Here is a 26702-nt window from a genome sequence, read left to right on the forward strand (position 1 = left end):
TTTACAAGAAAGTGAAACTAAAAGTACTCTGCGAGGTTTTTAACCCACTATTTTTTTTTCTGTTTTGGAGTGAACAACTGTTTGACGCTTTGTACAAAGCAGGTTTCAGACTAACCAGCTCAAGAAGCCAAGGCTTTATGTATCATTTAACTCTTTTGTGGCAGATTAAGATATTGGACTAGTTTTATTTGTCACATGTACGGCGAAATGTGTCGTTTGGATCAACAATACAGCCCAAGGATTGTACTGGGGGCAGCCTGCAGGTGTCACCCTGCTTCCGGGGCCAACGTGGCATGCCTACAATTTACTAATCCTAACCCGCACGTCTTTGGAATGTGGGAGGAAACCGGAGCTGCCAGAGGAAACCCACATGGTTACAGGTAGACCTTACAGAACTGAAACCAGATCGCCGGCCAGCATGGAAGTGTTGCACTAACTGCTACGCTACTGTGTCCAGGATGTGAGTTACTCTCCTGAGACATCTAAATCCATCAACAGCTGGGGCAAACTTAAACCTCTGGGAGGGAGACGCACCATTGTCACCTTGGATCAGTTTCCAATTTGAGACCCTCCTTATCATCACCTACAACACTACCAGTCTCTATTTCTAGCCTCTTTTGGGAAAAGCTACAACAAATATCTTCCTCTTCACCTACTCATTTCAACATGGGAAAGAAATCTATTCAGTGACCCTCCTCCATCTTTCCCTGGTCTTATTATGCAACCAGAGATGGATCATTTGACCATCTCCTTTGCAGGGTTCCACATCCCAATGAGTGACCACCTTGCACATCTCTGTTCAGTCAGCAAGCAGAGCTCTGAGTTACTGATTATCTCTCACCATGGTTGGTTTTCCTAATCCCCGTTCCAACCTCTTCATGGCCTCTTCTTTTTACGTTGTACAACAACGATTTGGATTATGGAATAGATGGCTTTGTGGCTAAGTTTGCTGATGATACAAAGATAGGTGGAGGGGCTGGTAGTGCTGAGGAAACAGAAATTCTGCAGAGAGACTTGGATAGACTGGAAGAATGGGCAAAGAAGTGGCAAATGAAATACAATGTTGGAAAGTGTATGGTTATGCACTTCGGCAGAAGAAATAAACAGGCAGACTATTATTTAAATGGGGAGAGAATTCAAAGTTCTGAGATGCCACAGGACTTGGGAGTCCTCGTGCAGGATACCCTTAAGGTTAACTTCCAGGTTGAGTCGGTGGTGAAGAAGGCGAATGCAGTGTTGGCATTCATTTCTAGAGGAATAGAGTATAGGAGCAGGGATGTGATGTTGAGGCTCTATAAGGCACTGGTAAGACTTCACTTGGAGTACTGTGGGCAGTTTTGGTCTCCTTATTTAAGAAAGGATGTGCTGACATTGGAGAGGGTACAGAGAAGATTCACTAGAATGATTCCGGGAATGAGAGGGTTAACATATGAGGAACGTTTGTCCGCTCTTGGACTGTATTCCTTGGAGTTTAGAAGATTGAGGGGGGACCTCATAGAAACATTTCGAATGTTAAAAGGCATGGACAGAGTGGATGTGGCAAAGTTGTTTCCCATGATGGGGGAGTCTAGTACGAGAGGGCATGACTTTAAGGATTGAAGGGCGCCATTCAGAACAGAAATGCGAAGAAATTTTTTTAGCCAGAGGGTGGTGAATCTATGGAATTTGTTGCCACGGGCGGCAGTGGAGGCCAAGTCATTGGGTGTATTTAAGGCAGAGATTGATAGGTATCGGAGTAGCCAGGGCATCAAAGGTTATGGTGAGAAGGTGGGGGAGTGGGACTAAATGGGAGAATGGATCAGCTCATGATAAAATGGCGGCGCAGACTCGATGGGCCGAATGGCCGACTTCTGCTCCTTGGTCTTATGGTCAAAGCTCAACCTAACCAGACACAATAATCCTCCACAAAGTTCAACTACTCCCTCTGTTATCATAAGGCCCGAAGACACAGGAGGCCATTCATCCTTTGGGGTCTGCTCCACCATTCCATCACGACTGGTTATTATCTCAATCCCATTCTCCTACCTTCTGTCTGTAACTATTGACACCCTTAATAATGAAGAACCTATCAACCTCCACGTTAAATATATCCAATGACTTGCCATCCACAACCATCTGTGGCAATGAAATCCATCCTCTGGCTAAAGAAATTTTTCCTCTGTTCTGTTCTAAAGGGCCATCTTTTATTCTGAGGATGTACCCTATCGTTCTAGATTCCCCACTATAGAACACAATGGGATGCCAGCGACAGTGGTGGAGGCGGATATGATAGGGTATTTTAAGGGACTCCTGGATGGGTACATGGAAGTTAGAAAAACAGAGGGCTATGGGTAACCCTAGGTAGTTTCTAAAGTAAGTACATGTTTGGCACAGCTTTGTGGGCCGAAGGGCCTGTATTGTACTGTAGGTTTTCTATGTTTCTCCGTCTACTTATCACCATGCTCCTGTTATTATCTCACCATTTACTTATCATGATTCCACCTCAGCAGTCCTCTGGGATTAATGTAAGATTAGTGTAAGTGCTTGCTTGATGGGGTGTCCAGGGAAGGGTAGCATCTCTGGTGAAGGAGTTTGTTGTGTCCATTCCAGGGAGGTTCACTCACCTTTGGTCTCCACCGGACACGCAGCTCTCACCTGTGGCTCAAACCAATGGCAGCCACAGCACGGGACACCACTTCATCAGGTGGCCTCATACCCTGGTGAGATAGGGGCACATCTACCATGAAAAGTCAGCTCTGGCAGACTGGGAAGATGAGATCCACAGTGAGAACAAATGGCCAGGAAGGTGGTACTGCGACGCTCCATGGAGAGTGAAGGGCATTACAAGGCACAGAAGACCTCACGGTCATCAGCAGCAACCAAGGAGACCCCAGTCCGAGGCGCTTGTCCATACCACTGGACCCAGACTCCTGAGGCCGAGAGAGTGGAACTGCCCCAGTAAGGTGGCTTTTCCACTATAAAATCCCCCCACACAGATTTCCTTTCATCGTCAGACAACCACCGTAGGCTGGTTGATGGTCAGTGTTTATGCGGTGGGCCAAATGGACTCTTCTGCCTTGAAAATGTAATTTTTCCTTGAACATTTTTCAGCTCTGTTAAAAGCCTTTCAGCTGAAAGGTCAACTTCCACTCCACACTGACTGACTGCCTTAACTGATCCGTCTAGAATTTTCCATTTTCAATTCTGACTTCTCATGTCTGTTGGAGAAGCTGCAGGGAAATTCTGACTTTTTTTTCTGGACAACTAAACTTCCTGCTAGGCTGGCAGGAGCCAACGCTTTACTGTAAACAAAAGATAAATATGGCCATACGTCAGTGGGCGGACAGCCATTAGGAACTACTAAAAGTGTTTTAGGGGAGAGATTTCCACACTGCTGCATTCAAGTGACATCTTTGGTTCAGTGGAATTCATAAATCACTAGGAAAAATTCCAAGGAGGTAAAAATACTCACAGAATGGGCATCAATTTTTTTCCTTTTCAGCTTTATATTTTTGGACTCGATGATGTGGATTGATGTTATGGAAAATTACAATACACATTGAGCACCCCTTATCTGAAGGTCCAAAATCTTTTGAGCGCGGACATCACGTCACAAATGGAGAACTCCACAAGCTGCTGGGAAGGCTCCCAGGCGATACACAGATCTCTCCACATCACAGACTGTTCTGAGAAGTGACCTCGCATATGTAATAAACAGAAGTTAATGAAAATTAGAAAAAACACTGCATAAAGTGAAAAATTAAGATCTCGATCGTGTATTGAAAGAGTGGATCTGTCAGTGTCAGAATGCACATATGCTGCTTGACTGTATGCTGATCATGAAGCAAGCAAAGATCTATCTATACTTGTGAATATTCAGCAGGCTGGTTGCTGAAATTTAAGAAAAGGCACACCATTAAATTTTTAAAGATTGTGGCGATCTGCTGATTACTAAGCAGCAGCAGAGAAATTCATTGATGAGTTTGCCAAGATAGTTGCTGATGAAAATCTAACATACCTGAATGGTTGCATCAGTAATTGTATGATGAACATATGTAGAACAAAGTCCACCCACCAATAACACAAAGTCAGAGTCAGGAATGACAGCCACTGGCCATTCACGGGGCTGCCACAGTAGTGATAGATTACCTTCGACGGTTCAATGTACATATTGTTTCATGCACAACACTATTAAAATATTATATACACAACTATCTTCAGACCAATGTTCCCTTTAGGGTGTGCGAGTGCACCTGCACACATCTTTTGTTACTAGCCCACAAAGGAATTTACACTGCGCACAAAAGATTATCACCTTCTACCTCATTGGCATGTTAAGTATATTTCATAATTGTGCATGATCACATTTCCTTTTCTGGTTTCTGGTATGGACAGTGTTGACAACATGGAATTTGCGATGATTTATCTGCAGATTTTAGAACTGGCTTATCTGGACTATGGGATTAATGGATTTGTGGCTAAATTTGCCAATGATACAAAGAAAGGTGGAGGAGCAGGTACTGTTGAGGAAACAGAGCCTGCAGAAAGACAGATAGTTTAGGGGAATGGGCAAAGAAGTGGTAAATGAAATACAATGCTGGAAAGCGTATTCTCATGCACTTTGGTAGAAGAAATAAATGGGCAGACTATTATTTAGATGGGGAGAGAATTCAAAATGCAGAGATGCAAAGGGACTTGGGAGCCCTTGTGCAGGATACCCTAAAGATTAACCTCCAGGTTGAGTCAGTTGTGAAGAAGGCAAACACAATGTTGGCATTCATTTCTAGAGGTATAGAATATAAGAGCAGGAATGTGATGTTGAGGCTCTATAAGGCACTTGTGAGATCACAGAGTATTGTGTACAGTTTTGGACTCCCTTATTTTGGAAAGGATATACTGGCATTGGAGAGGGTTCAGAAAAGATTCACGAAAATGATTCTAGGAATGAAAGGTTTATCGTATGAGGAACGTCTGGCAGTTCTTGGGCTGTATTCCTTGGAGTTCAGGAGAATGGGGGGGGGGGGGGAGGAATCTCATAGGAACATTGAGTGTTAAAAGGCCTGAACAGATTAGATATGGCAAAGTTATTTCTCATGGTAGGGGAGTCTAGGACAAGAGGGCACAACTTCAGGATTGAAGGACGTCCTTTTAGAACTGAGATGCAGAGAAATTACTTTAGTCAGAGGGTGGTAAGTCTGTGGAATTTGTTGCCACATGCAGCAGTGGAGGCCAAGTCATTGGGTGCATTTAAGTCAGAGATAGATGGGTTCTTGATTAGCCAGGGCATCAAAGGGTATGGGGAGAAAGCAGGGGAGTGGGGATGTCTGGAAGAATTGGATCAGCCCATGATTGAATGCTGGAGCAGACTTGATGGGCTGAATGTCTTTCTTCTGCTCCTATATCTTATGGTCTTATTTACAGTTTTTAAGTGAAGAAATTATTCAGTGCACACATGTTGTCAGTGGGCAAAAAAATTGCACAGCACAAGATTTTTGAGCACACTAGTCATTACAAATTAGAGGGAACATTGCTTCAGGCTAAATGTATAGCTGCATATGTATTGTAGCTACATATGTAATGTTTAGACTTGGATCCCTCACTATATACAAGCAAGTATCCCAAAATTCAGAAAAATCCCAAATCTAAAATACTTTTTGCCCCCAAGCATTTTGGATAAGGGTGCTCAATTTGTATTCTTTTTAAAAATTATTTAGAGATGCAGCACAGCAACAGGCTATTCTGATTTAACAAGCCCACACTGACTAATTAACAATATTCTCCCACATTCCAGAGACCTGCAGGTTATCAGAGTAGCCAGAGAAAACTGCAGTAATGGTGAGAACACAAACTCCTTACAGAGAGGCAGCAGTGGGATTTGAACTCGTGTCACTGGCGCAGTGCTAAGTGCTACACAACTGTGCTGCCCTCTGGAGTCACACCCACCCCACCCCCATGATGAAATCGCCTGTAGGTAGTGCTGCCAAGCACAAAGGTATGTGAGAGAAATGATGCAGTGGTGGATTTTTACAAGGAATTCATCATGGTTCCTGGCACATTGCCACTGAGGTTAAAATACATCTGGGCAGCTGGTAAACTTTGGGTGGGTCTGTAAATTTTAGGAACATGGCTGGACATAATCCAGACATCCCACCCTGCAAAAACTGATTTCAGGGAGGTAGCACCATCAATTTGCGGGAGACTTCCGGGAGAGGTGGGATGTCTGCAATAGAGTAGCTCCTTAGCAGCTAGCCAGCTAGTTTAAATAACGTTAGCTATGCTAATGAATGAATGACACCTGTTAAACTCACCTCAACATGTCTTTTACAGTCTTAACCCACCATGGGCAATAGAAAAGTCACTGTTGCAAACAGTGCAGCGAGCAACACTATCATTATTTTTGACCCCTATTAGGCAGGGGTACACTTTAGTGTAGTCTGGGGTGACGTACATTTTATATTTTTTTTTTGGAACACTCTGCCATGGTGTGCTCTCGCTTTCTCTCGCTTGCTCTCTCGCTCACTCTCAAAAAAATTGATTTCTGTGATATTGTATATAATTTGCGGGGATCAGGGAACCACTATTCAAATGCGGGAGACTCCCGGAACTTCCGCGAGAGTTGGGATGTCTGACATAATCCTTAAAGCATTGATAAATTAACATTGTCAAAACATTTTTCCCCTCCAAACAGCTGTTAGCTCTAAAATATCAACACAAAATCGAAACATGCATTTCTCAGTATATTTTATTTGAGAATTTTAAACTCAAATTATGTTCAAAAAATTATACTTCTAAGAATAAAGGCAATGGATTAATTTTTAAGGAAAAAAAAACAAGATGGTTGTCACTAACAGAAAGAAAATAAAACAGTAAAGGGAGAGGGATCTAAGGTTTGAAGTACAACCCCACAAATGGATTTGGAAAAAAAAGTGACACATATGGCCAGGCTGGTAAATTCAGAACGTGGTCATTTGATGAGAGTCTGATAAACAGTAATTGATTTTACAGTAATTGATGGAAGCCCACGTCCAAGAACTCTCAAAATGCCTGCCTCTGTCAGTGTTTTGCAAGCAGCTCTAGTGAACAGTTAATTCAGTTTTACTGTACAATCCAGAAATAAGTGCTAATGAAGCATTTCCCTATAAATTCATCTCAGTTATTGCTGAAAATTTGACATTGTACACAAATTGCATTCCAGTAATAGAAAATACATTTTTTCAAAAATAAGGTTGCATACAATTTCTATTTTAACTTTTCTGCCAAGTTTAAAGAAGATTTCTACTTTTACAACTTTAAATATCCATCAATTTGCAGCAGTGCCTTTCAAGAACTGCACTCATTTATATTTAATCAACTGATATGGTCCTGCCACTCAAATATAAGCAACTCCAGATGTCTTTTGTTAGAATATGCAGAGACAGTAGCAGAAAATTTTCAGATACAGCCTTTGGGTCAGCAATCACAATCAGGCTACTGAGGAAAGCATGTGATACATGCAGCCCTCAGTACTTGAAACATATGGTTAAACTCCACATAAACAAGTCCAGGTGCTCCTATTCATTCTAGGAGTGATTACTTTGCCTTGCAGATCTCCACAGATCAACTTCTGTACGAGACACGGATAACCCTTGAATATACACGTGGACTGTCCTGTGCATTATGTCCGATTAAAAATACTTAACCTGGAAAATACCATCCTCCATTTGCAGGATGCTGTACAGTCAAAACTAACACTGACTGGTGCATGAAACCAGAGCATTACATGTCATTAAGTACCCCTGACCAGAGAAAACAATTTTTAATACTGATCCATATCTATTTTGTATTAAGGGTTACAATTAAATGTTGTGCTCTCAAAAACTCAATGACTGCTGCAATTCAGCATTTTCATGGCACTATTCACTGTCTGACTGATTAAATTGAAATGGACAAAAGCATCTTCTGCACCACCAATCTTGGTGAGTTAACACTTCAGTATACGTGTTACCAAAATCCAAGAGAAGTCACGTGAATGGTAACTGAATGGCCAAAGCCAATCACTCAGTACAAATGGGAACCACACCAATATCCATTTTACACACCAGTACAGAGTCTGGAAAGGCTCAATGCTGCTAAAGCAGATGTCTGCACTTGCTGCAAAAGGTACAAGAGCAAACTGTCAGTTTTACTAATAATTATTCAAAAAAAAGCACATTTGATTAAAAGGACACCAAAGGGCCCTTTTATATATATTTTTAATATAAAAATGAGTTTGGCAGTCAATCATTGACAAAGTTAGAAACTAAAGCTGACGGATTGCCCCAAAAAGGCAAATGTTTGTAAAGGGCATGAGGCACAATTTAGAGACCAAGGTCCAGTACTGATTGCTTCGATGCTTGCCAATTATGAGGTAGATTGCTGTGAACTTTGTAGCCAAGTCTTGTACTTGATAACGACCTCCCTTTCCTCTTCTAGGGTCACATCAAGGTAGTCTTCTTCATGTTCCGGGATATCGGCCAAAACCTCTTCCACAATTTCACGTTCTTTTTGTTTTTCCTCCGACGGATCTAAAAGACGGAAATGAAGAGCACAAGTCTCTTACAGCATTGCAACTGTGCCTTGGTTATTCTCTGAACAAAGCTTAAAATTTTCTGGATTTAACTGCAAGGTTAAGAAAAAATCCATGTTATATTACAGATGCATGTACCTCAGCAGGACCTTTGCCTGGTTGCTATCAGTAGCCACAGATAAATTTAGAACAGGAACAGTACAGGCCTTTCAGGCTTGATGTTGTGCCAATCTTTTAACCTACAATAAGATCGATCTAACCTTTTCCTGCCACAAAGCCCTCCATTTTTATTTCATCCATTTGCCCAGGAGTCTCTTAAATGTCCCTAATACTCTACAAACCCACCACTGTGTAAAAGCCTAATATTTGTATATGTAATGGGATAACATTACTGCGTCTTGGAGGTAAGGGATCACAGATAATTCACCTGCCAAATGACTGTACCCAAGTTCACATAGCAGCAACACAAATTTCTTAGCCTTTTGGCTAATGGCTCCATGAAGGATGAGGTCAAATCCAAAGTGGTGTTATAGCAACTGAGTTATGCCAAAACAACATGAAATAGTATCATATATAGGTCAATAAATATTTATTTGGTTGTAAAACACTGTGGAAAATGCCAAAATTGTGAAAAATGTATAAAACCAAGCTTACATACTTTCTATTAAATGCATGTGATACTTGCTTGGGCAATGCAGGTGACCAGTGTGATCTAAGACCACAAAGCATGCACTGGGATTGCTTTCAAGTACAGAATAATTCTCAGGGCCGGAGGTTTGAGTTGACACAGAATTACAGAAAAGTGCCAGCGACTGAACAGTCAGAGAATAGAGTACTGTAGATGGTGCAAAGAGGGATTCAGGTTCCTGGACCTTTGGGGCATGTTGACCTGAACAAAAGGGACAAGTTGAACTTGAACTAGAGACAGACCAAATGGTTCAAAGTAGATTGTCTAAAATACAAATTCAAATGCTTAGTCTTGAGAATTATTCTGTGCTTTAAAACAACTCCGGGACACAAGTGTTCAAAGTCCATGCAAATATTATATGTATTCAGTAGAAATTCTCTTCTCACTGCTGGAAACTGAGAATGCAGGACAAACAGGATTGGTACAAATGAACGGTTGACAGCAGGTGCAGACCTAGTGGCTGAACGATCCACTTTCATGCTATATCTTCTTAGGACACCATGGCGTTACAAAATCAGCAACTGCAGATAGTTGAAATATTAATTTAAATAGAAAACTGCTGAAAATCAACAGGGATCAGGCGTAATTTGTGGGCGAGAAAGATGTAACTTTTCAGATCGTTATCTTTTCATCAGGATCCATAGTGCACTCAGTATTTTACCACAATACCAGTGGTGGAGAGATTCAATTTGGGGGTGATTACAAGAATTGAATTAGAGGATTGGAGATAATGAGGGGCTGTAGGAGAGGTCAGGGCAGAGAGAGAATAAGGACCAAAATTAGTAAATGGATATTTTATTGTCACTGAGATGCAGTAAAAAACTATCTTACATGCTATCAGTACCTTTCATTTCATCAGATCAGAATATCAATGTAATACAAGGGAAAAGCAATAATGGAATGTATAAAGCGTTAAAGTTACAGAGAATGTGCAGCAGAGGTAGACAATCTGGTGCAAGGCTTTGATGATGTAGATTGAGGTTGAATCCATGTGCCTTCTAGTTCGGGATACCCCCACCATAGGAAACATTCTCTCCACATCCACCCCATCTAGTTCTTTCAACATTCGGTAGGTTTCAATGAGATTCCCACGCATTCTTCTAAATTCCAGTGAGTACAGGCCCAATGCTCCTCGTGTTAACCCCCTCAATCATCCTCGTGAACCTCCTATGCGACGTAACTGGAATGCTCTGGACTATGGAGCACAGGATTAGTTTATGGAGATGTTGGAGTAGTAGGACCAAGTAATACATATGGATGAGGGATTCCAATAACAGGTGGACTGAGGCAGCACACAGTGGCACCATAAAAGAAATGGGAATAGTAATGACCTGGATGCATTTTGTGCAGCTCACCTGTGTACACAGAAAAGTACAGTACAGGAATAGGCCGTACCATCAACATTGGCATTCCAAACTAAAATAGTCATCAAATTCCCAACTAAACAATCTCTTCTGCTTACACAATGTCCTTTCATTTCCTGCACATGAATATGCCTATCCCATAGCCTCTTAAACACCTCTATTATACTTTCGTTGCAAGTAGCTTGCTTGTTTCCCCTTCACCAAGAGTGACACAATAAAAAAACAATTCAATATTGGTGAAAGGGTTTAGAGGTCATGATCATAATGCCTATTGATCCTTCTTTCAATACTTTTATATATTCACTCTTTGCCAAGCATGGTTCAGCTTTGTCAGCCAATGCATCATAATCACCTTCGACCTCCATATCCTCGGGTGACGATGATGATGAAGGGGGTGAATTAAGCAGACTTGAAGGTAGGTATCCACCGTGATTCATTAATGCCTGAACAGCACGTTCAATATCGCCGTTAAATCTCCTCAGGGCGATCTCTGCAGCAGAGTGATCGAAACCCAAGAATGCCACCTATATATATTTTTTTGAAAGCAAAGACAGAAGATGTTACCGAATGGATTACTTGTAACTACCTGCAGTCAGTAATATCAGCAGGATCAGGAATTAAAAATAACTTTCAGATCTTCCCCAGCTTATTTGTGTTTCTATATGCGGCTATCACTTTAATGGAACTGCATTAGAATCAGAATATTAGAGCATTGAACGAGACAATTTGGCACATTGTATCTACAAGCCCCTAAATAATAGATGATCCTGACCTCTGCTTTCTGCGCCAAGTATGCACTCTCTCTGACTCAAGAGTTTCTCCCGGGTGCTCCTGTTTACTCCCATACAAGGCAGAAATGGCCCTTCAGCCCACCATGTCCATCAGTAACCATACTAATACCATGTAAGAATAGTTGGTCCAACAGCTTTCTCTTTGACTTGGTGATTTGAATGTTCATCTAAGTGCTTCTTAAACGTTGAGATTTCCTGCCTCTACCACCCTGTCTCGGGAATCAAATCTCAGTGCTGTATATGGTGAGATATGTGTACTTCAATAATAACTTTACTTTCAACTTTGAGGTTGCTGGATTGTAATAGTGTTACACTAACCACTACTCTATCACACACTAGTTTAGTTGTTGACTGGTGATTCCCTCAACTCCAATTCAACATTACTCTGTGGAATAATCATCTAAAAGCCTTGCAAAGGGTGGTTAGGGGAGCAGAGAAGGTTATTGGGGTCTCCCTACCTTCTGTCCAAGACCTCTTTCAGAGTCGATACCTCCAGAAGACACGGTACATCATTAAAGACCCCTCACACCCTCTCCATGAACTGTTTGTTCTTCTGCCATCAGGCAAACATTACAGGAGCATCAAAACTAAAACCACAAGGCTACTGAACAGCTTCCTCCCACAGGCAGTCAGACTGCTAAATAGCTGCTCCACCTGACTCTGCTTGGACACTTTTAACTCGCACTGGACACTTATAACTTAATTTTAACTGACATATAGCTGTTGTGTTTTACTATTTATTGTTATGTTTATAATTCAGTGTTGCATTTGTTATGTTATGATTGCACTGCTCCTGGGAAACACTGTCTCATTCTGCCCTGCAGAGCTGATGTACGGTTAGAATGACAATAAAGTTTTTTAAATCTTGAATCTAAACAGTTGCTCAATCATTGGCAGTCAGACGATATTGCTACTACTTACAGCATACACGCACAAAGCTCTACACTCAAGTAAACTTTGTCAACTGCAGCATTAATGTTATCTTCAATTAAAGTGCCAAGGTTCAGAACCTATCCTGCTTATAAGCATCAATAGGATAGAGAAAAAAACAATTGTGGGAGGTGGAGGAATATCACATTGTGGCTTCTCTTCCCATTATAGCAATGAAAGGATTAAGTTAAAATACGAAATGAAGAGAGAACATGATGCCTTCTTCCTTCAAAAGGGTCATAAGAAAGTAGTTACAGCCATATAACTGAACCCCAGAAGGGGAAAAATTAACTAAGAGTGGAAACTAAGTAACAGTCACTTGTATATTATATTGTATAGGATTGCTTTTATATTTATTGTGTTCTTTATGTTTATTACATTTTTTTATGTTGCATCTGATCCAGACTAACAATCATTTTGTTCTTCTTTACACTCAGTACTGAAGAATGAACAATGTTGAATCTTGACTAGGAATATGTGATGTGGTTAAAACAGCAAGGGCCTATTGCAGATTCAGAAGTAAACAATAATTCCACTTGCTTGTGCAAATTATACAAAATGGGAAACAGAAACAGACCTGATTAATCATTTCATCAGAGATTTGCACACTGTTACTTGGTCCAGCTTCATCCTCTGCGTAGACGTGCTCAGAGCTGTATTGAAGTATCTGAGAAAATACATCGACAATTTTGAGGACCCTTCAAAATTTTGCAACATATATAGCGATGGGAATTAAACTCTCAATGATCGCTGATGCTGTGAAGTAATTATGCTAACAGCCTTGCTACTGTGTCACCATTCACTATATCTCATTCACTACAGACAGCTCTGTGCACTTTGTAGCATGCTAAAGGCAAGTGCAGGTATTGGGCCAGATCTTCAAACAATAAGGCCCATAGGTTGCAGCGATGGAGCTGAAGGACGGCCCATGTACTTCACCTGGCAGGATCAGTGTTGTTTCTGCAGCCACTCTGCTCATTTCTGACCGACACAGTAACCAGAAGTGTAAGCCTCAACGTTTAGTCTATAACACAGAAACATAGAAAACCTACAGCACAATACAGGCCCTTCGGCCCAAAAAAGCTGTGCTGAACATGTCCATACCCATAGCCCTCTATTTTTCTGAGCTCCATGTAGCTATCCAGGAGTCTCTGAAAAGACCCTATTGTACCTCTGTCGCCGGCAGCCCATTCCACGCACTCACCACTCTCTGCGTAAAAAAAGTTACCCCTGACATCTCCTCTGTACCTACTTCCAAGCACATTAAAACTGTGCCCTCTCGTGCTAGCCATTTCAGCCCTGGGAAAAAGCCTCTGGCCATCCACACGATCAATGCCTCTCATCATCTTACACCTTGGCGTAGTCGGCAGGATAAGCCCAATCAGGATACAAGCAAGCAGCACACACACAAAATTCTGGAGGAATGATAGAAAAATGGAGGGTTACATGTGTAGGAGGGAAAGGTTAGATTGAAGGGTCTCTACTGTAATGTTCTATGTTCTATGAACTCAGGTCAGGCAGCATCTACAGAGGGGAATAAATAGTTGACATTTTGAGCCAAGAAGTTTCTTCCACCTCCTCTTCTGCCCTTCCAACAGCCAGAACACCTTTGTGTGCACAATTACAACAAAACTTTTCCAGAGATACAAGGCACAGATTAAATTGTGTTTGGAAAAAGGCAGGAATTAACATGTGATTGTCACAGCATGTTTTTTTTGGGGAGATAGCCAGTCCGACCAACTTGAATGAGTTTTTGAAGTGGTAAAAAAAAAAGTGTATTGATGAGAGCAATGGATATAGTTGACATCAATTTCAGCAATGGCCATGACAAGATTCGACATGTGAAACTCCTGATGAAGGTTCTTGATCCAAAACGTCAACCATTTATTCCCTCCATAGAGGCTGCCTGACCTGCTGAGTTCCTCCAACACGTTGTGGCTGTTACTCTGGATGTCTAGCATCTGCAGAATTTCAGAATTTCTCCAAGCTTTGGGCCCAGGTTAGGAAGAAGAACACAGTGCATCCTTTTCCCTCCCATGTACGAATGAAATATAGTTCACAACACAGTGGGATTGACTGACCTCCATTGCACGTTCCAAGTTATTGTTGGCCGATCGAAATGCTTTGGTAGCAGCTTTTTCTGAAAAGCCCATGGCAATGAGGGAATTTATAGCTTCTTGCTTTCTCCTTTTCCTTTCTGCTCTCTCTTTTCCTCTTATTTCAGCTTTCTCCTACAAGATACACAACATACTATCAAACGTCTCATGCCCTTAAGCTAAAACAGAAGTTCTTAAAATCAAATTTTGGTCATTCAAAGAAAAACAAATGGAAAAAAAAAGCATGAATTAAAAAAAAGAGAAAATTGGAGGAAGAGATGTCTATGGACAGTGGCCCTGGCATGGGGTGTATTCAAACCATGATGATACAGGTGTGGCTAGGTGTAATGTTTCCCAGCAGACCTGCAGTAGTGCTTTTAAGCTATCAATGTGTTTGCCCACTTCCCAAGCAAGCGTTAATGTCAGTGGATAAGCTAAATACTGTACCTGATTAGATCTCTAATTTTACTTGCTGTGCTCATCTAAAAGTGAATGGTTCTTATTTGGTCTCATCACACGCAAGGACATGACTATGTTTCTACTAATCTACCCATTTTCCCTTTAAGATGATATCAAGGAACAAGTTTATTGACCATATACATTTATGAATTAGGAACTTGCTATGGCGTGTTGGTGCTGCATGGAGAAAAAAATGACAATATTCATTTATAAATAAATATAAAAATAATTTAGTTATATATTATATACAAATGTTATAAAATTAAATGAAAATAAAGATATCACTATAGTCCTGATCCCATTGTTGCTCTGTATCAAATTATTAAATAGAAAATTAATCAACTGTTAACTCCAATAAATGACACCTGATTGGTATTCTAGAACTTTCTGCTTTTATTTTTCGTTGTGAATAGACCAACTACCTTGGAGAATACCAAAGAAGTATGCCAAAGGCACATTCAAAATACAGGGTTCGATAAAACCACATGTCTGCTATGCCAGCCAGCGAGGTACACCCAAGTTGTGTCTATCACAAGAATGGTTACAAAATGAAATAAAATGATGCCCAGCCTGTTGAGTCCACATCCATCTTTTCCTAAGCTACTCTGACAGTCTTGTAATTTCTCCTCCTTACCAAGTATGACCTCAAGGCAAGGATGTAATATTGAGACCTTATAAAGCACTGGTGAGGCAGTATTGTGAGCAGTTTTGGGCCCCTTATCTTAGAAAGGATGTGCTGAAACTGGAGAGGGTTCAAAGAAGGTTCATGAAAATGATTCCAGGATTGAATAGCTTGTCACATGAAGAGTGTTTGATGGCTGCGGGCCTGTATTCACTGGAATTCAGAAGAATGAGGGGTGACCTAATTGAAACCTATCGAATAGTGAAAGGCATTGACAGAGTGGATGTGGAGAGGATGTCTCCTATGGTCAGAGAACACAGCCTCAGAATAGAGGGTCATCGTTTTAGTACAGAGATAAGGAGGAATTTCTTTAGCCAGACAATGGTGAATCTGTGGAATTCTTTGCCACAGGCAGCTGTGGAGACCAAGTCTTTGTATCTACTTAAGGCAGAGGTTGACAGATTCTGGATTGGTCAGGGTATGAAGGGATTTGGGGGCGGTGGGGGGGGGGGGGGAAAGAGGCAGGAGATTGCGGCAGAGAAGAAAAATGGATCAGCCATGATGAAATGGTGGAGCAGATTTGATGGGCCAAATGGCCTAATTTTGCTCTCATGTCTTGTGGTCTCAATGCATGTTGTGAAATGATCTGTATGGATGGCATGCACAGCAAAGCTTTTCCACTGTATCTCATTATAGGGGCCAATAAACTAATTGAATGGTCAGGACGTGGCATGCACAGTAATGGAGCAGATAGTACAGAGGGAAAAACAATAATAAAATACAATATAGTCAAAGTAATATTATCAAAGTACGTATATTACCATATACAATCCAAAGATTTATTTTCTTACAGGCATTTACAAGAAAATAAATGGAACAGAATTTACAAAAAACTATGCAAAGATAATCAATGTGCAAAAGACAACAAATTATGCAAATAAATTAAGAATACTGAGAACACATCAACAATCTGGATGATAATGTGATTAACTGAATCAGCAAATTTTGGGAGGACACCAAGATTGGCAGTCAGGAAGGCCAAGGTTTGCAGCGGGATCTGGACCAGCTGGAAAAATGGACTGGAAAATAGCAGATGGAATTTAATAGAGACAAGTGTGAGGCGTTGCACTTTGAGGACCAACCTGGGTAGGTCTCACACAGTGAGCAGTAGGGCACTGAGGAGTGCGAGAGAACAAAAGGATCTGGGAATACTGGTCCATAATCCATAATCAGTTGAAAGTGGTGTCACAAGTAGGGCCATGAAGAAAGCTTTTGGCACATTGGCCTTCATAGATCAAAGTACTGAGTACTGGAGACGGAATGTTATGTTGAAGTTGTAAAGACATTGGTGAGGCTTAATTTGGAGTATTGTGTGCAGTTTTGGTCACCTACCTACAGAGAAGATGTAAATAAAATTGAAAGAATACAGAAAAAATATACAAGGATGTTGCCAGGAGTGGAGGACTTGAGTTATAAGTAAACATTGAATAGGTTAGAACTGTATTTCCTAGAATGTTGTGGATTGATGGGAGATTTGATAGAGGTATACGAAATGATGATGGGTAAAGATAGGGTACATGCAAGAAGGCTTTTTCCACGAAGGCTGGGTGGGCCTACAACCAGAGGTCATGGGTTAAGGGTGAAAGGTGAAATGCTTAAGGGAAACACAAGAGGAAACTTCTTCATTCAGATGGTCATGAGAATGTGGGACAAACTGCCAGCACAAGTGGTGCATACAAGCTAGATTTCAACATTTAAGAGAAGTTTGGATAGGTACATGGATAAGAGGGGTATGGAGGGCATTGTCTAGGTACAGGTTGATCGGAGTAGGCAGTTTAAATGGCTTGGCACAGACTAGATGGGCCAAAGTGCCTGCTTGTGTCATAGTTTTTGACTGTAGCACGAGTTCATAAGAGTCTTAAAAGTGAGCCTGTCGGTTGTAGAATCAGTTCATAGTTGTGGTGTAAAGTTCAGGAGCCCGGTGGCTGTGGGTCTAACTGCTAAGTTATTGAGAAAGTGTAGAGCAGGCAGGCAGTAAGGTGCAAGGCCCATGACGAGGCAGACTGAGAGATCATGAATTTTATTTTTTGTACAAGAGGTCATTCAAGATTGCAATAACAGTGGGATAGAAGCTGCCCTTGAACTCAATAGTGGGAGCTCTATATCTTCTGCTGATGGAAGGAGGGAGAAGAGAGAACAATTAGGGGGTGGGAGGGGAGGGAAGAATATGGTTTTGATTATGTTGTCCAACGCAGTGTGAAGTGTAATTTAAACTTCTGAACCAATGACAAACAAGTCAACAATTAGAAACATGTTGGAAAGACTACTAGAGACTCCTAATATTATAGTTACCTCTCTCCTCTGGTAGATATGAGAGGCAGCCAAGTTGATATCATCATCACAGGCTCGCAAACCTAACCGTGCTTCCTGGGCCGTGAACCCAAGACTCATAAGTTGTACAACCTTTTTATCATCCACAGAGAGCTTTGCCAATAATACTTCTGCCTGAAGAAAGAAAACCAACAGCTGAATTATGAATGAGCATTGTTAAACACAGGATGAGATGATACTTGGGTAGCAATCAAACTGATGGTGCAAGTTCAAGTTATTGTCATTCAACCATGCACATGATATAATGAACAAAACATTGTTCCTCTGAAACCAAGGTGCAAAACTTAACACATATAGCACGTGGTTACAATCCACATAGCCTCACACAGATCAGTTACAATCCAGCACAGACACTCACAGACCGCACAAAAGAATTACAATCCACAGACACATACACAGATCACACAACAGTTACAATCCAGACACTCACACAGATCACACAACAGTTACAATCCAGACACTCACACAGATCACACAACAGAATTACAATCCACAGACACAGTTACAATCCAGCACAGACTCACACAGATCACACAACAGAATTACAATCCACAGACACATACACAGATCACACAACAGAATTACAATCCAGACACTCACACAGATCACACAACAGAATTACAATCCAGACACTCACACAGATCACACAACAGAATTACAATCCACAGACACACAGTTACAATCCAGCACAGACTCACACAGATCACACAACAGAATTACAATCCACAGACACTCACACAGATCACACAACAGAATTACAATCCACAGACACTCACACAGATCACACAACAGAATTACAATCCACAGACACACAGTTACAATCCAGCACAGACTCACACAGATCACACAACAGAATTACAATCCACAGACACTCACACAGATCACACAACAGAATTACAATCCACAGACACTCACACAGATCACACAACAGAATTACAATCCACAGACACTCACACAGATCACACAACAGAATTACAATCCAGACACTCACACAGATCACACAACAGAATTACAATCCACAGACACTCACACAGATCACACAACAGAATTACAATCCACAGACACTCATACAGATCACACAGAATTACAATCCACAGACACTCACACATCACACAACAGTTACAATCCACAGACACTCACACATCACACAACAGTTACAATCCACAGACACTCACACAGATCATAGAACAGAATTACAATCCAGACACTCACACAGATCACTCAACAGTTACAATCCACAGACACTCATACAGACCACATAGCACAGAGTTATGATCCAGCACAGACAGTCACAAAGTAAAATTAGCACAGGTCCCTGAGTGACATGGGCTGAAGACTGACAGATTGATATAAAGTGCAAGGTGCAGGTTTATGTGAGACAGTATAATGTTACTGGTACTATTATAAAAGGGCAAGCAGTCATATAAATATATGAAACAGCAGCAAAAGAGGATGTAGCGGCCAATTCAGGATGAGTGTGTGTGTGTCTGTGAGTTAGGGTGGGGGGAGCAGGACATTCAGACATGCTTACATGTGTGCTGAGTGTCAGCATGGTGTAAAGCAAATGGCAATGAGTTAACACATCAACCATGAAAATATTGGCATTTAACTAGCCACACAGCAGAAAAGGCAACATGGCATCTTTTTCATTTAAACTGGCCCACATTTTAAGTTTATTGCATTCAAGGTAAGATTTGGAGCACAGGTAATTTACTTCTTCATAAAGATCTAACGTTAAAAAGACATGCCATATACTCAAGCGCAGTAGAGGCCAACAACTTGCCATCCAACTCTCTGGAACTCTGGATGGTTCAGTATAGAGCTTAGCAGGTAATGCTTGCCACATTCCCTTTCATTTCAGAGGCCCAGGATGCCACACTCCCCTCTGTCTCACTGGGGCCCCAAGTTCCTGTGCTTTTGTTCGACTCCCCAGTTCCCTAAACACTAGAGATTCTGTAGATGCTGGAAACGCAGAGACGCACGCACACACACACACACAAAATGGAGGAACTCAGTATCTGAGGTGGAACCTATGGAAATGAATAAACAGTTGCTGTTTTGGGCCAAGTGCCTATATCAAAACACAGCCCTGATGAAGGGTGTCAGCCCGAAACATCAAATGTTTATTCCCCTCCATAGATGCTGCCCGACCTGAGTTCCTCTAGCATTTTGCGTGGTTCCCTAGTTCCCTGTAAGCTGACCACCAGGGTCTCATCTAAAGTGTACCTTTTTAAACTTCTAAGTTCACTGAGGAAATACATAATACTGCAAAAATCCAGAAGTTAACAATTCTGTTGGGGTATTAATGGCATTTGGTAGTTCATAAAATCTGACAGTCCAACACCAATAGGGACAGAAACTGGTCTGTATTCAAAAGAAAAATATAACAGTTGTACTTAGGTGGAACTTGCAGACAATTCTACATGGTGCAGAGTGTATTTTGAATTCCAGACAAACAGAGAAGTGTGGAATTTAGTGAATGAGTTCTGCTGACAACTTTCTGGATGCTGTCTGCTGCTGTACACTAGGAAACTGAGAGGTGTTCACATAGAGCATAAAATCATGAGGAGGCATAGATAGTGTCAAAGCACTGAAACAAGCCTATCATCCCAACTGGTCCACAGTGACCAAGATTCCCAGCTAAGCTAGGTCCAGTTCCCCGCATTTGGACCATATTCTTCTAAATCTGGGGTTCCCAAGTTTTTTATGCCATGGACCCCTACCATTAACCGACAGGTCCGTGGACCCCAGCTTAGGAACACCTGCTCTAAATCTTTCCTATCCATGTATCAGTCAAATAACTGTTTAAATGTGTTAATGTAATTGCCTGAACCATTCCCTCTGACAGCTCACACCATATTCTGACCCCCTCTGCATGAAAATGCTGCCCCTCAGATTCGTATTAAATCTCTCCCCACTCACCTTAAACTTGTTCCCTCTGCTTCTTGATTCCCCAACACTAGGGGAAAAAGGTTGTGCACACTGAACTTATATACACCCCTCTTGACTGGAGTGCATGGAGCAGGCTTTTCCTCCAGATTTGGGAAATCATGATGTAGAGGGCAAAAGGTTAATATGAAAGGGGGAACGCAAACATGAGGAAATCTGCAGACGTTGGAAATTCAAGCAACACACGCAAAAATTGCTGGTGAACGCAGCAGGCCAGGCAGCATCTATAGGAAGAGGTACAGTCGACGTTTCGGGCCGAGACCCTTCGTCAGGACTAATCTAACTCCAAGCTGATGGCATGAACATTGACTTCTCTAACTTCCATTAATGCCCCACCTCCCCTCCATAGCCCATGTCATTTATTTATTTTTTCTCTCTCTTTTTTCTCCCTCTGTCCCTCTCACTATAACTCCTTGCCGATCCTCTGAGATTCCCTCCCCCTTTCTTTCTCTGCAGGCCTCCCGTCCCATGATCCTCTCACATCCCTTTTGCCAATCAACTTTCCAGCTCTCAACTCCATCCCTCCCCCTCCAGTCTTCTCCTATCATTTCGGATCTCCCCTCCCCCTCTCAAATCTCTTACTAGCTCTTCTTTCAGTTAGTCCTGACGAAGGGTCTCGGCCCGCAACATTGACTGTACCTCTTCCTAGAGATGCTGCCCGGACTGCTGCGTTCACCAGCATTTTTTGTATGAAAGGGGGAAGATATAATAGTAACTTAATTGATAATTTAAAAAAACACGTGTGAACGTGGAATGAGTTGCCAGAGGAAGATATTAAGGCAGGTATAATAACATTTAGAAGACAGCTTGACAGGTATAAAGATAAGACATGGTTATAGGCCAAAAAGCAGCAAATAGGACTACCTTGGATAACAAGTTGGGCCTAACAGCCCATTTCTGTGTTGTATGACTCCACAGATTAGGAGTTCCCAACTTGGGGTCCACAGCTTCCTCGTTTAATAGTAGGGGTCCATGGCATAAAAAAGCCTGGGAAGTCCTGCCATAGATTATGGCTGCTCTGATCTCTAGAACTTCCCAGCACTAATGCTGTCAGTGCCCAGACCACACATCAATTAGACTTCTCATTTCAATTAGGGTCTACTATTGAGAAAGCATAAGGTAATCAATTTTGGTTTAATAGAAAATGGAGTTTGCAGAAACATACTTGGTGTTTTAAACTTCAGGTCTGAACTTCGTGATTCATACTTTGTGTTTTGACACTAATTTTTTTTTAAAAATCACTTTAATAGAATTGAAAAACCCATAACAGTTTGGAAAGATAGCAATTTATCAAATCCTAGCACTATCTTCACTACCTTTCCCAGCTTCCACACCATCAGGCCTTGCTTTTGTAAGAAGAATAGAAGACAAGGGGTAGAAATCAGATGTTACTGATTGGTGCTCAATACACAACCGTGATACTTCTGCCAAGTTTAGTTCTTTCCCCACTATTAACTTTGGGAGAAACTAGATGAGCTTTCTATGGACGAAGGCAATTGGCCCCAATTTCAGAAGTAAGGTACAGCAGAGCCGCTTCACGTGCACAATTTTCCTGGGTAACTGAGGGGGAGCTTCTACCCTAATGTAGATTGCTGCTAAATAAAGTAAACATCACTGTGGGATCCAAGGAATGAAAGGGTTAACATACAAGGAGCACTCAATGGCTCTGGGCATGTATTTACTAGAGCACAGAAGAATGATGGGGATTGAATACTAAAAGACTAGATAGAGTGGATGTGGAGAGAATGTTTCCAACAGTTGGGGAATCTGGAACCAGGATCAAGGGTGTTTAGAACAGGATGAGGAGGAACTTATTTAGCCAGAAGACAACTAATGACAAAATAAATCAAAGTCAGCATGGTCACTGTAAAGGGAAATCTTGATGACAAATCTGTTAAGAGTTCTTTGAGGAAGTAACAAGCAGGGTGGACAAAGGAGAGACAGTGGATGTCATTTACTTGGACTTTCAGAAGGCATTTGATAAGGTGCCACACATGAGGCTGCTTAACAAGATAAAATCCTATGGCATTACAGGAAAGGTACGAGCATGGATAGAGGAATGGCTGACAGGCAGGAGCAGCAAGTGGGAATAAAAGGGGCCTTTTCTGGTTGGCTGCCGGTGACTAGTGGTGTTCCTCGGGCTCAGTATTGGGACCACTCTTTTCACATTGTTTGTCAATGATTTAGATAGTGGAATTGATGGCTTTGTGGCAAAGTTTACAGATGATATGAAGATAGGTGGAGGGGTAGGTAGTGCTGAGGAAGCAATGCGATTGCAGCTGGGCTCAGACAAATTGGAAGAATGGGCAAAAAAGTGGCAGATGGAATACAGTGTGGGGAAATGTATGATAATACATTTTGGTAAAAGGAACAATACTGCAGAATATTATCTAAATGGGCGGAAAATTCAAACATCAGAGGTGCAGAGGAACTTGGGCCTCCTTGTGCAAGACTCCCAGAAGGTTAACTTAAACGCAAACAACAGGAATTCTGCAGATGCTGGAAATTCAAGCAACACACATCAAAGTTGCTGGTGAACGCAGCAGGCCAGGCAGCATCTCTAGGAAGAGGTGCAGTCGACGTTTCAGGCCGAGACCCTTCGTCAGGACTAACTGAAGGAAGAATGTTCATGCCATTGACTTCTCTAACTTCCCTTAATGCCCCACCTCCCCTTCGTACCCCATCTGTTATTTATTATTATTATTAATTTATTTTTTCTCTTTTTTTTCCTCCCTCTGTCCCTCTCACTATACTCCTTGCCCATCTTCTGGGTTCCCCCCCCCCCCTTTCTTTCTCCCTAGACCTCCCGTCCCATGATCCTCTCATATCCCTTTTGCCAATCACCTGTCCAGCTCTTAGCTCCATCTCTCCCCCTCCTGTCTTCTCCTATCATTTTTGATCTCCCCCTCCCACTTTCAAATCTCTTACTACCTCTTTCAGTTAGTCCTGACGAAGGGTCTCGGCCCGAAACGTCGACTGTACCTCTTCCTAGAGATGCTGCCTGGCCTGCTGCGTTCACCAGCATTTTTATGTGAGAGAATGTTGAACCTGTTAAAGACACTAGACAGGTTCCACTTAGCACCATATCTCAGAAAGGATGTGTTGTCATTGGAGAGAGTCCAGAGGAGGTTCACAAGGATGATTCCAGGAATGAAGAGGTTAACACGTGCAGAGTGTTTGGCAGCTTTGGGACCTGTACTCACTGGAATTTAGAAGAGAGTGGGGGGGGGGGGGGGGAAGAAACCTCATTGAAACCCACCGAATGTTGAAAGGACCGACTGATTGTTGGAAGAGTGGATGTGAAGAGGATGTTTCCTATGAAGTGGGTATCCAGAACCAGAGGGCACAGCCTCAAAATTGAGGGGTGACCTTTTAGAACAGAGGCAAGGAGGAATTTTTTTAGCCAGAGAGTAAGAAGTGTGTGGAAAGCTCTGCCACGGACCACGGTCGAGGTCAAGTCTGTGGGTATATTTAAGGCAGAAGTTGTTAGTTTCCTGATCGGTCAGGCCACCAAAGGATACGGCGGGAAGGCAGGTGTATGGGGTTGAGTGGGATCCGGGATCAGCCATGATGGAATGGCAGAGTGGACTTAATGGGTTGAATGGCCTAATGCTGCTCTTATGATCAATCTGTGGAATGCATTGCCACAGATAGTTGTAAAGGTCAAGCCACTGGGTACATTTAAAAGAGAGATTGATAGATTCTTGATTAGTAAGGGAGTCAAAGGTTACAAGTTCGATGGCAGAAGAATGGGGTTGAGGGGGATAATAAATCAGCCATGATAGAATGGCAGTGCAGATTCGACAGGCCAAATAGCCTAATTCCGCTCCTATGGCTTATGTCTGATTAAACAGAATGTTAATGATTACAAAGAAATGAAGACAGATAAAAGCCACACCTCATTCAGATGATTCCTTGCCTCCTGCAGTTTTCCTTTGTGAAACAGCACCACTCCCTGAAGTAGCATCAACCGCAAGTACAGCACCTGCTCATTGGCAGTGCTGCCCTGTGAAAAACAACATGGGCAAGTCAGCAAGCCTACAGGAGGTCTTCCCCCAGGCAACGTTCACAAACGGCATTGTACAATTTTGCCTTAAGCAGCAAGTTAAGATGGGCACTGAAGTAATAGATGACTTCTGACTAAGTAGAGCAAGATTATCCAACAAGTTTAAAAAATAGATGGAGAATAGACCTTAAGGTTATAAAGTCGCTCCAGATTCTCCCCATAGCAGTTATTCAGCCGAGTTTGGGCCCGTTTTAGTCTCTCTTCTGCATCACGAAGACAGTCGAGCTGCTCCAGCTGAAGAAAACACCACACGATTTCCAGTTGCAGAACTGCATGGTTATCTACCGTGTTCAGGAGCTCAGACCGACACTTCCTAAGATGCAAGTTCCATGTCAATACTTCAATTACAGGAAAACATTACAGCTTGAAGTCTGCTTTGTTAATTACATGTTTACAATGGGAGGGATACTTAACATTTCAATAGCAACTGCAGTTTAGAGGAAAGTACTTAGGATGTGTTTGCATCATAAACGGCACTGTATCACTATATAAATGCTTTTCTGTACAAACATAATACTTCCTGCATCAGGTAACACACAAAACTCTGGTTGAATGCGGCATTTATGTAAAGGAATAAAGAGTTGACATTTCAGTTTCAGGCTGACATCCTTCATCAGGACAGGAGAGGAAGGGGGAAGAAGCCAGATTAAGATTTGGGGGTGGGTGGGGGGTGGGGGGGGAGGGGAAGCAGTACAAACTAGGGGATGGTAGATGAAACCAGTTGAGGGAGAAGGTAAGTGGGTGTGAAGTGAGAAGCTGGGAGGTGACAGATGGAAGTAGTAAGGGCTAAAAGAAGAAATCAGAGAGGAGAATGGACCATGGGAGAAAGGGAAGGAGGTTACCAGAGGGAGATGATAGGCAGATGAAGAGAAGGGACACAAGGGAAACCAGAAGGAGAAATGTTAAGGGGGGGGGCAGTGGGAAGAAAGAAGAAATTATGGTTAGTTAGAGAAATCAATGTTCATGCTGTCAGGTTAGAAGCTACCCAGATGGAATATGTGCTGCTAACATCAGACTCAGATTTACTGTCACTAACAAATGTTGTGAAATTTGTTTTGTGACAGCAGTACCGTGCAAGACAAAATTACTGCAAGTTACGACAATATAAAATAGTGAAAAAGAGCATAAGTATACATTGTGAAAACTAGCAGCAATTGAGCATGAATATTTAGTAAGCAAAGCGCAGTACGAAAAAATGGTGTAATTGGAAAGAAGGAAAAATAGAACTGACAGGCAAGGAGAAAAAAAAACACTATTTTTGGGTAAAGTTAATTGTGTATGGGGGAGCACAATGTGATCAAGCAAAAATTGCTAGGTATCTAACACTGGTTCTGAAGTAAAACACTAATTTGCTGATTTTAGTAATGAGTTTCTCTCCCCAGCTTAAAATTGCTCACTAGTAAAAATGTCTGTCTAGAATGTCTAGTACTAGAGGACATGTATTGATGATTTGGGGCCGGGGGGGGGGCGATATAAATGACACATGAGAGGCAGGTTTTTTTGTGTTTTATTATCTAAACATGAGTGGTGGGGCCTGGAATGCACTGCCAGGAGTGGTGACGGCAGATAGCGTGGAGCGTTTAAGTGACTCTTTAACAGGCACATACATAGCTGCCTGTAAGGAGAATCTCAAGGGTGTATAAAATATACATACTTTAATAAAATGTACTTTGAACTTTTGAATATGCAGAGAAAGAAGGATATGGTCAACGTCCAGGCAAGAGAGGTTGTTCCTCAGGACTTGTACCATCAGATTACTACCCATTGACCATCAGGCTCTTGAACCAAAGAGGATAACTTCACCTGCCCCATCACTGAAATA

At 41.9% G+C, this 26702-nt stretch overlaps 1 protein-coding gene across 6 annotated transcripts in view; it reads right to left on the bottom strand.

Moving 5' to 3' along the window:
* Positions 1 to 6703: 6703 nt before the first annotated feature.
* The window catches only part of LOC140195561 (NEDD8 ultimate buster 1-like), a 43503-nt gene continuing 23504 nt past the window's right edge, over positions 6704 to 26702 (bottom strand). For all 6 annotated transcript variants that reach the window (XM_072254096.1, XM_072254093.1, XM_072254095.1 and 3 more), the window contains exons 9-15: positions 25007 to 25193; positions 24713 to 24820; positions 17827 to 17979; positions 14379 to 14528; positions 12875 to 12964; positions 10929 to 11100; positions 6704 to 8522 (exon numbers count right to left, since the gene is read on the bottom strand). In XM_072254096.1, the coding sequence (XP_072110197.1) occupies positions 8359 to 8522; positions 10929 to 11100; positions 12875 to 12964; positions 14379 to 14528; positions 17827 to 17979; positions 24713 to 24820; positions 25007 to 25193 (1024 nt within the window). In that variant the 3' untranslated portion in view covers positions 6704 to 8358. The remainder of the gene's footprint in view (positions 8523 to 10928; positions 11101 to 12874; positions 12965 to 14378; positions 14529 to 17826; positions 17980 to 24712; positions 24821 to 25006; positions 25194 to 26702) is intronic.

Source organism: Mobula birostris, chromosome 3 (genome assembly GCF_030028105.1).
Source record: "Mobula birostris isolate sMobBir1 chromosome 3, sMobBir1.hap1, whole genome shotgun sequence".
NCBI classification, from domain to species: Eukaryota; Metazoa; Chordata; class Chondrichthyes; order Myliobatiformes; family Myliobatidae; genus Mobula; species Mobula birostris.